General features: G+C 38.9%; 1 protein-coding gene across 4 annotated transcripts in view; it reads left to right on the forward strand.

The window, feature by feature from the left end:
* ADGRV1 (adhesion G protein-coupled receptor V1) overlaps nt 1-4,709 on the forward strand; it is a 585,058-nt gene extending 580,349 nt beyond the window's left edge. For all 4 annotated transcript variants that reach the window (XM_031666293.1, XM_031666294.1, XM_031666295.1 and 1 more), the window contains one exon: nt 4,266-4,709. In XM_031666293.1, the coding sequence (XP_031522153.1) occupies nt 4,266-4,384 (119 nt within the window). In that variant the 3' untranslated portion in view covers nt 4,385-4,709. The remainder of the gene's footprint in view (nt 1-4,265) is intronic.
* Nucleotides 4,710-10,629: the final 5,920 nt, after the last annotated feature.

Below are 10,629 nucleotides of genomic sequence, written 5' to 3' on the forward strand. Positions count from 1 at the left end.
TGACATTTCTAATTTTTAAGTTAAAATATTCAACTTTCTATGAGAAATCCACATTTCACTCTAAAAAAAGATGACATAATGTCTTTCAATTATTTGTTCTTCAAGTACATCAGCACTTCCACAGGCAAGTGAGACACTGAGTTCTAGACTAGTGGTATCCTGATTATTATTTTTTTGTTTGTTTGTTTGTTTTAATAGAGCTGTGTAATGTATCATCAGTGTCCCCAAGACTTTAGGAGAATGGGAACAGTCACCCTGGGACAGCCTCCATTTTAGGGAAGAGGAGAAAGTTCCAAGCAAACTAGTACAGAGACTCAGGGTGAGGGTAGGATGGAAAGGAATGTCTCTATTTACGTTCTTAACAAGGTGTGGCTTGAGTACTGGCATTTCTGTGTTGATCCCAAGTTGACAAGATTCCTGAAAATGTCAAGCTTAGAACATATTGGGCTTAGAAAGGAGTCTTTCTTCAGCGGGGGCTTCTCGCAGAATGACTAACCTGATTCCCCACCATCCCCAGCCCCCTGGCTTCCTGCTGTTATCCCAGGCCGATGACATCAATGTCATGGTAAACATTTCCCTATCAGAAACCTAGACATGATTTATTTTTCAGTTAGAAGAAAATAGATGACAAGTCCTTGAACACAAATGAAAACATTCAGAATCAAGGCCCAAAATACTCAAACCTCTCCAAGAACTCATCAATAAATTTCTCTTTGCAAGATATCACATCAAACCACAATGACTTATTTAACTTCAAGAAATTCTGCAGCCCAGTGTAGTAAACAAAGTTAGGTGAGAATCAAAATGGAAAAGTGGAATTTTGAAAGATTTTGATTTTTTTCTTCAGAAAAAGATGGAAGGGGTATGGTCTTTAGATCATTGTCACATTGATCATTGTCACAGAGGCCACTCAACTAGCACCTCTCATCCTCACTCAGTCCCTGCATCTGTAAAACAGGACTGATAGTCACCCTATCCTAACCAAAGTATATTAAAATGTTAAGAAAGGTGAAGCTCATGATGAATGTAAATTATTAGTTTTAGTTCCTTTATGATTGCCTGTTCTATCGACCAAAGGAAAGTGTCCCTGTTACCACAGTCGCTGGATTTTTCTTAAACTTTTGGTTTGAAATTTAAGCATGGAAACACCTTTCAGAATATCAGGATACTTACTGCAAACTACCCGCCTATATCATTTAATGAATTGCAAAGAGATGGGAGACCTGGTTTGTGCTCCCAGGTCTCAGCTTGTTATACTTGTGTGTAATATATGCCTTTTCTGAGTCTCAGTGAGGGATGAGAATTTGGATATTTGTGCATTTCTTTGAACTGGGAAGAAACTACAAAAGATGATGAGGTGGGTCAGGTAGATGTGGTGACTCAAGAGGAGTCTAGAACTTGCTTACATATCTTGAGTTGCTAAACAAGCTCAGCATGCTTGCAGTAAGGTAGAGCTTGTCTTTCTAGTGTGCTTTGTCCCAGGTGTCATCACACGCTTTATGATGATATTCCTAGTGGGATCTAGAGTGGGCAGACACTGAAATCACTGGGAGTTGGTACTAGTTAAACGATTTGGCGTCAGTCTTCCCTGAGGCTAATCTTGGGGTCCTCTCTGTTCCTCCCTAGTGCTTCCATATTTAGCTCTTCCTTGCTACAGGCTCCAGGGCCTTAGTAACCTCCTTATAGAATGGCCACTATCTTACAATTCACTGAGGTTCTTCCAAATGACACAGTTCTCCTGTTCACAGCAGAGAAACGTGGGCCATTTGTCCTTCGAAGGCCTGGAAGTAGACACAAATGTTACCTTCAGGGGCCAAGCATTATTTATGGTATTCCATAAATGATTGAAGAGGGCTGGGTGAAAACAGAGACAAACTGAAGGACTGCCTGGTCCATGGGTTTTTTTGTTGTTGTTTTTTGTTTGTTTTGTAATGCAGAAATGCAGGCCCAGTGTTGCCTGATCTTCTGGTTGTTTTTTTGTTTTGTTTTGGTTTTTGTTTGTTTTTGTTTTTGTTTTTTCAAGAGAAACCAGAAATCTGATTTTTTTATGTGAAATTGTTAAATTTTAGCAACTTACTAAATTTTTAAAAATACATTGTCATTGGCAATATTCTGGTTCTTGAAGAAAAGAGTTTATGGGTGTTTGTTAAGCATTTTACTTTATGGCTTATGTATACATTATAGATAGGAGTATTATTAAGTTTATCATCGAAACCTGGGCAGTGTGAGAGAATAAAGGGGACGTGATTAATGATTTTGTCAGGGATGAGAACTTTTCACATTTTATGTCCTCCAGCTCCCTATTTTAATAAGATGGAAAAATAAGTATCTGTAAAAAGGTATAGAGATGGGCCTTGATGGACAGGCAGGAAGACACTCAGGCTGGAATTAACATGCTGCATTCAGGGCATCAGGAGACCTGATCAGTTTCAGAGAAAGCTCTCCAAAAGGCAATGGTTGGGATGCATCTATTTGATAGGCTAGAGACAGATTAAGGACTGATTTGAGAGCCAAAGCAGAAGGTTCCCAACTCATTGCAACTGGCAATAGGAACTAACATTTGTTCTTGAGAAGGAGAGGGCAGCGGAATACAGAACAGACCAGAGGAACAGAACAGGAGATGAGATGGAACAGGCAGGTTCACAACTTAGGATGCAGAGCACAGTTTATTACTACATTCAGCAGACATTTACTGAACACCTGCAGTGTACTGAGCTAGGAGACAAAGATAGGAAGGACATAATCCAGTGGGGGAGTCAGAAATTTTAAAAGAGAATCATCCTGTTTCAAGGGGTAGCAGGGTTGATACTGGTAGGAAGAGTGGAGGCAGCCACATGAAGGAGGTGGGAAGTGAGAAGAGCACCCCAGGCAGAGGTGCCAAAATAAGAACGTGGTGTGAAAAGGCAGTGACCTGCTGCTCCATGTCCTGAGCTTGGAAACCCTAGTGAGACATTAGGAGAGAATGCAGGCAAGAGGATCCTGCAGGCCTTGAGGCAGGGCAGAAGACAAGGCCTCCAGAAATGAGGCAGCAGGAGGAAATGTATGAGAAAGCAGAAGAGGTCTAGAAAGAGCCAGCAGATCAGAGGATGAGATGGGCAAGTACCATGTCACAGAAGCAAAGGGAGGAAGTGGAGTTTCAACAGTGGCCTTTAACAGAGAGAGTGCAAAGGTCAGAGACCCAGAAGAAGAAGGGCTTGGCTAGAAGGTCACTAGTAGGCTCTGGCTTCCATCTCCAGACAGGCTAAGATTAAGCTAATTCACCATTTTCCCACAACTATCAACTCTGCAGAATTGCCGTTTCTTCATCTCAGAAAGGGAAATCCCAGCTGCCTAAGCAACCGGCTTTTCACTTTCCTCCTTGTTTGCAGAGTCTAGTGGGGCTGGCCTGGTAACCTCTGGTGATTCATCCAGCACGCCCTATGACCACATCCCCATTGTGTGTGTGTGTAGAGAGGATGAGAGTTAGTGTGTTCCTCTGAACTGTATTACAAAAGAAAAGAACATTGTTCTCTAGAAATATGAAAGAGAAAAGAACAAGGTGTTACTCTAGCATCGTTTTAAGTTTTCTCAATTATCTGAGTTGTAAAAAACAAAACAACAACAAAAAAAACAAAACAAAGTAGCAAATAGTGGAGCTTCCTCAAAACAGATTCTGAGCACTGTCAGTAGTTAACTGCTGTGGTGGAATTCCTGTGTGGATCTATTTTGGCACTGTGTTATGTAATTATTTTTATCTTAGGATCAGATCTGAATCATTCAGAGCCAATGTCTTCAGGGCACTGGTGTGACTCCAGGTGTTCTCACATACCTGTCTTTCTTCTCAGATCACTGCCCAACACTGAATCTCAAGTGATGGACCTCAGTGCATATGAGCTCGGGGCCTATATGTTTTGTAACAGCAAATCCTACCCCACTGGTGAAAAAGTCTAATAACCTGACTGGTTTTCTATTTGGATGAGACCCCCATTGAGAGATTATATTCTGATAGTAGGTTACACCTGTCCACCATGTGGAAACAAACAATAAAGATTGAGAACCCAAATGTGTGTCTTTAGAAATTAATCTGTACATTTTAAAAAACTATCAAAGGAAACGTAAAAGATAGTTTCATAATTGTTAGGTATTAATAATATCTATTCTAAATGCATAGCTTATTTTTTACTAATATAATAGAAATAGAAAGAATTGACCTAATGTAAATTGATTCTTAAGAATGCACTGCATTAATAGTTTGGATTTTTGTGTTCATTCTATTTCTGTGGCAGGTGCTGGTCTCAGTGTCAGTGACAATGAATCTGGTCAAGGCAGCCAGGAGGGGGGCACCTTGACTGACTCCCAGATCGTGGAGCTCAGGAGGATACCCATCGCCGACACTCACCTCTAGCACCTCACTAACCATTCGACTGAGCCCACTTTCATATTTGTATCAGCTTTTGTGCTAAAACTCTCTAAGTACATCCACCTGTGTAATAGGAACCTGTGAATTGTACTGGATGATTAACACAAAAGTGACTGTTGTATTTGGAGTATAAATTACTGATTGTGTGTGACCTGAAAATTCACTGCTATAAGAAAGATGGAGTCAGTTTGTATCAGTTAATAGGATGTTCATATTCCAAGAATGTTAGTTGTTTTTTTAAATCATTCCTATATGGCTAACATTGTTTAATGAAAGTAATGCTCAATAAAGCAATAGAATCTATTTGGTATCATCCAGCTTCATTATTCATAAAGAAACATTGTGCATAGGCAAAAAAAGCTAACTCTATATGTAGATGATGACAGGCACCCTGTGCCATCTTGCATGAATCCAGGTGATCCAGAATCAAGACTTCACTGCAGCTAGAAGACTTTAGTTCCTGAAAACTGTAAACTGGTCTGTCTGTTGATGATCCTGCACCTAAATGTTGATGAGAGTACTGAATTTGGCCTAGTCTTTCAACAGTATGTATTTCTGCTCATTATAAAATTAGGGATCTGAACACTTCTCAGAATGAACGTTCTGTCCCCAGTTAAAAATAACTCCATCAAGCATTTTTTCATGCAGTTAAGAAGAGGATCTTTCAAACAATACAGAGTTTGTTTTAGAGAAACATTTCTCGGTTTGGATTTTTCAGTCTTTCTTTGTCTTGGAATGAGACATCAGAAAGTCTATCCCGGAACAAACGCTGTGGTGTTTGTGATGATTTCATTGACTGTGGTTCCAGAAGAATCATCAGGAACAGAACAAGTTTGTCCTGAGGAAGGCATTTTGATTTTTTATTTTGGAATTCTTAAGTATGCTTGAGAAAATCAGTGTCATCTCAAGAAAGGTTAAAAAGGTTAGCTAAGAGAAAATTTTGTTCTGCTAATAATTTTCCTTAGAGCCATAACTAAAAGATCCAAGTGCTTTTTCGTCGCTATTAAGGGTGGCTTTATTTGTTATAAAACCTGAGGTGGCATTATTTATCTTGATAAATTATAAAATGTCTCCTTTTCCTGTGAGTCCTCCCCTTCCCCTACCCCATTCGTCTTATATCGAGTTTTGATAAGTAGACTATCACTGTAAGTAGAAAATGAAGGGTCAGAAGCAGTGGCTTATGCCTGCAATCCCAGCACTTTGGGAGGCCAAGGCGGGAGGATCCCTTGAGTCCAAGAGTTCAAAACTAGCCTGGGTGACATGGCAAAATTCTGTCTTTACAAAAAAAAAAAAATACATTAGACATCTAATTATCTAACAGGGGCAATTGTTGATAGCTCTTTTCTATATGTTGCCAAAATTTGAGAAAACCTGACCAAAAAAAAAGGGTTGCTGGGTTTCTATTGCTATTCAAATTGCCATCTTGATAAAAATCAAAAAGGCTACCTGCCACTGTTCAGCTTGATTCTTTTAAATATTGGAAGGAAAACCCAAGGTTTTACAAGCCACAGTGCTAAAAACAAATAAGATTCATATGCCAATAGCAACAATAGTTTGCCATTCTGTTTCCTCCAAATGTGCATTAAAGTGGGACACCTGCCATATAGTACTGTGTAGGGAGAAGCAAATAAAATCAAATTCTCAAAAATGAAAACCGAAAGGCTAGGACTCTAACACGTCACCTGTGATCTTTCTCTTTCAGTAGGCTTGATCCTCTTTCCCTCCATGACATTTCCTTAACACCTTTACTGAGATATCATTCACATTCCATAAAACCTATTTAAAGTGTACACTTCAATGGTATTTGGTATATTACTTTATTGGAGTTTTTAAAAATTGTAGTAAAATACATATAAAGTGTATTATTTTAACCATTTTAAGGGTATAATTCAGTGTTTTAATTACATTCACGATGTTTTACAACCATCACCTTTATATATTTCCAGAATGTTTTCATCACTCCAAACAGAAACTCTGTATACCCCATCTCCATCACATTTTCTTTCCTCTGTAAGAGACACCTAACATTTCCTTGGTAATGTCTTCATTTTTCTACATTTTTGTGATTACTTTTTTGCATTTGTTTCTGTTTTACATTTTTAGTATTTTAGAACGTCAAAAATAAAAAGGATTTTTCATAATTTGGATACAAGTACAGAGGGGTATGCACATGGGTTACAGGATGGTGATAGAACTGGTGGAATTTCAAGACAGGAAATACCAGTTGAATGAAAATCTTAGTAAACAAGACACAGAAAGCATTTCATTCTGGAACTTGAGTTTTGCGCTGATTTTCAATCTCTTGAAGTACTTTAAGGTTTAATCAACATTTTCCATGCCTCCCAAATCTGATCACGGAAGTTTAAACATAATGGAGGTATGAAAACAAAATGCCATTTGGGAACTGAACTCCCAAACAAATTCACCTTGTTTACCAGCACTTAAGATCCTAAGGCCTCTGGGTAGATTTGTTTGAGGTTAAGTGTCAATCAGATAAGTAAGTGGTGTTGACCTCAAAGTGTCTGGATGCCAGAGTGGATCTCCCTTGGACACCCTGACTTTGGCAGAAACAAAGAAAGCACCAAGGCCATGCCTGTGTTCCATATGGCCTTCTAATTGTTAATGTCATAGACCCAGTCCTTCCATTGCTTCTCTAGCAGGATCCAAGTCAAAGGACCACATATTCCATGAGTAGTATTTAAAGAATGGACCAAATGACTGAGGCTAGGAAACTCTTTCATTATCTTGCATCTCTTCTACTCTTTTTTGTTTGTTTGTTTGTTTGTTTTTGAGATGGAGTCTCAACTCTGCCTCCCAGGCTGGGGCACAGTAACGCAGTCTTGGCTCAATGCAACCTCTGCCTCCCAGGTTTATGTGATTCTCCTACTTCAGCCTCCCGAGTAGCTGGGATTACAAGCATACGCCACCACAACCAGCTAAGTTTTTGTATTTTCAGTAGAGACAGGGTTTCACCATGTTGTCTAGGCTGGTCTCAAACTCCTGACCTGAGATGATCTGCCCGCCACAGCCTCCCAAACTGCTGGGATTAGAGGCATGAGCCACCACACCAGGCCACTTCTAGTCTTTTTGACTGACTAGTGAAATAAAATACAACTCAGATGAGTGATATTGATAAAATGTAGTTGGTACATTCTGATTTTATTCTTACTCAATTATTCTCACCTACCCAAACAACACTGTACTAGAAAAGCAAACTCACCTTTATAAACATTAGAAACACCCAGATGCTTTATTAAACTAGTGCATAGTAGCTAGCACACGCATTAATACATGCACAATATTCCTAAGGAAAACACATTATTTTCATGGTAATCTATAACTATTCAAGCCACCTTGACAAGTTAGGCAACTAATTAGGAATTGACTACACTGGAGATAAAAGGGTTTAACAAAGAATTTACTCAAAACAACCCGGATACTTACTGATGCTTCAGTATCATTGATTTATGGTTAACAAACATCTTTTATAAAGTAAATTACATGGTTTCAAGAAGAAACACAAATGGCGAATAACCGTGTTTCCTGTCATCTGTGACAATGGGATACTATTATCAAGTATTATTGTCATGGTCCTTGGGAGTACTATGGATGTCTCAGTTCAGTTCCCAGCCTGGCCCTTGCAGTGGACTCAGCAACTGGATCTAACTATGAGAACCAAGGTTGGAGCCAAAGTTCCTAAAACTGACATAGCTCAAGAAATTTATGAGTACTTTCAGTACATGAAATAGTATTTTAGGACTGTGAAAAAACATAAGTAATCACTGTTTTCTAATAGATACAATAATTCAAATTTTAGCAAGGTCAAACTTTACTTTTTGCCTGTAATAAACCTTTATGAGTTTGTAAACAAATCACAAATTTGATTTTTTTTTAATTTAGGATTATACTCCTAGCATTTGTTTTGTAACACTAATGAAGGAAAGAGACAATGCAAACAATTTCAACATCACTATTTTGAGTTTTGGTATGATTACATTTATTTCAAAGGTGTGTGTGTGAGAGAGAGAGAGAAACAGAGAGAGAGAGAGATTGAAAAGTTCTGGAGGCCGGGTGCAGTGGCTCACACCTGTAATCACAGCACTTTGGGAGGCCAAGGCAAGCAGATCACTTGAGGCCAGGCATTTGAGACCAGCCTGGACAACATGGCAAAACCCCATCTCTACAAAAAATACAAAAATTAGCCAGGCATGGTGGCAGGTTCCTGTAAAGCTGAGACAAGAGAATTGCTTGAACCCAAGAGGCAGAGGTTTCAGTGAGCCTACTGCTCAGGAGCCACTGCACCTCCAGCCTGGGCAACAAAGATAGACTGCCTTAAAAAAAAAAAAAAAAAGTCCTGGGAATTCAGAGCAAGAAAAGTAGGAAAATTACAATAATATTAGTTTCCATGATTAAAAGATGTTTTCAAAAGCTGATTTGTGAAGTGTGTGACCTGTACCACATTATATATCCTTATTCTGTGCATTCATCAAAATCATTTTGAAGACTTTTGTACATTACAGGAGGGGAGTAGTGGTCATTTAATGAAAGACTTGAAAGAGTGGGTAAGAACCCTCACACAAACTAGAAAGATACTCAGGAACTATCAGGGGCACTACGGTTTCTTTCCTGAATGTTCTATCAGATAATACACAGGTGTTATATAGTAAAGGGGTTGTTTCCCCTTCTAAAAGATCACCTTTATCCTCAAGGTCCTTCTGTGCACATTTTGCAGAATTTCCTTTTTAAAGGCTGAGTAGTATTCCACTGTATGTCTATGCAAACTCTGTTTATCTGTTCATCTGTCAATGGACATCTGGGTTGTTTGCACATCTTGGCTATTGTGAGTAGTGCTGCAATGAATATATAAGTGTTAATGTCTCTTCAAGATTCTGATTTCATTTCTTTTGGACAAATATTCAGAAGTGGGATTGCTGGTTCATTTGTTAGTTCTATTTTTAATTTTTTTAGGAAGTCCCATACTGTTTTCCATAGCAGCCACACCATTTTGCATTCTCACCAACAGTGTACAAGGGTTCTGGTTTCTCCACACCCTCACCAACACTTGTCTTTTTGTTTTCTCATAAGAGCTGTCCTGGCAGTTGTGAGGTGAAATCTCATTGTGGTTTGGATTTTCATTTCTCTGATGACTAGTGACATTGTGCACTTTTTAATACACCTGTTAGTCATTTGTATGTCTGCTTTGAAGAAATGTCTATTCTAGTCCTTAGTCCATTTTTAATTGGGTTATCAAGTGTTTTTTGCTTTTGAATTGTTGGAGTTCCCTAAATATTTTGGAAATTAACCCTTTATCAGCTACATGGTTTGCAAATATTTTCTCCACTCTATAGGTTGCCATTTTACTCTGCTGATAAGTGGAATAAGTCAATCACAGAAAGACAAATACTACATTATTCCACTTATGAGGTATCTAAAATAGTCAACTTCACAGAATTAAAGAATGGAATAGTGGTTGCCAGGGGATGGGGGAGAGGAAATGGGGATTTAAATCAATGGGCATAAAGTTTCAGTGAAGCAAGTTGAATAAGCTCTAGAATAAGCTCTGGAAATTTGGCATACAATGGTACAACATTGTACTTATAGTCAACAATAATGTAATGTAGACTTAAAATTTTGTTAAGAGGGTAAATCTCATGTTAGGTGTTCTTAACACAATAAAATAAATTTTTTAAAAATTGCTTACAGGGGCCGGGCGAGGTGGCTCATGCCTGTAATCCCAGCACCTTGGGAGGCCAAGGCGGGCAGATCACAAAGGCAGGAGATCGAGACTATCCTGGCTAACAGGGTGAAACCCCATCTCTACTAAAAATACAAAAAAAATTAGCCGGGCGTGGTGGCAGGCACCTGTAGTCCTAGCTACTCGGGAGGCTGAGGCAGGAGAATGGCGTGAACCCAGGAGGCGGAGCTTGCAGTGAGCTGAGAGCGCACCACTGCACTCCAGCCTGGGCGACAGAGCAAGACTCCGTCTCAAAGAAAAAAAAAAAATTGCTTACAAGGCAGTTTGATCACTATTTTAAGCTCCTTAAGAGTGTTCCCACTTTTACTTGTCTCTGTCTCATTTGCTTTGTTATCCTAGGCAATTAACACAGTGCCTGAAACAAAATGATGCCCAATAAATTTGTTGAGCTGAAAAAAAAGTCACCTTTACCCTAGTAGCTAAATTAAAGCACCTTTTTTCTTGATTTTAAAAAATTGATTTGGTTACAGAAGTT

This window comes from Papio anubis, chromosome 5 (assembly GCF_008728515.1).
Source record: "Papio anubis isolate 15944 chromosome 5, Panubis1.0, whole genome shotgun sequence".
Taxonomy (NCBI): Eukaryota; Metazoa; Chordata; class Mammalia; order Primates; family Cercopithecidae; genus Papio; species Papio anubis.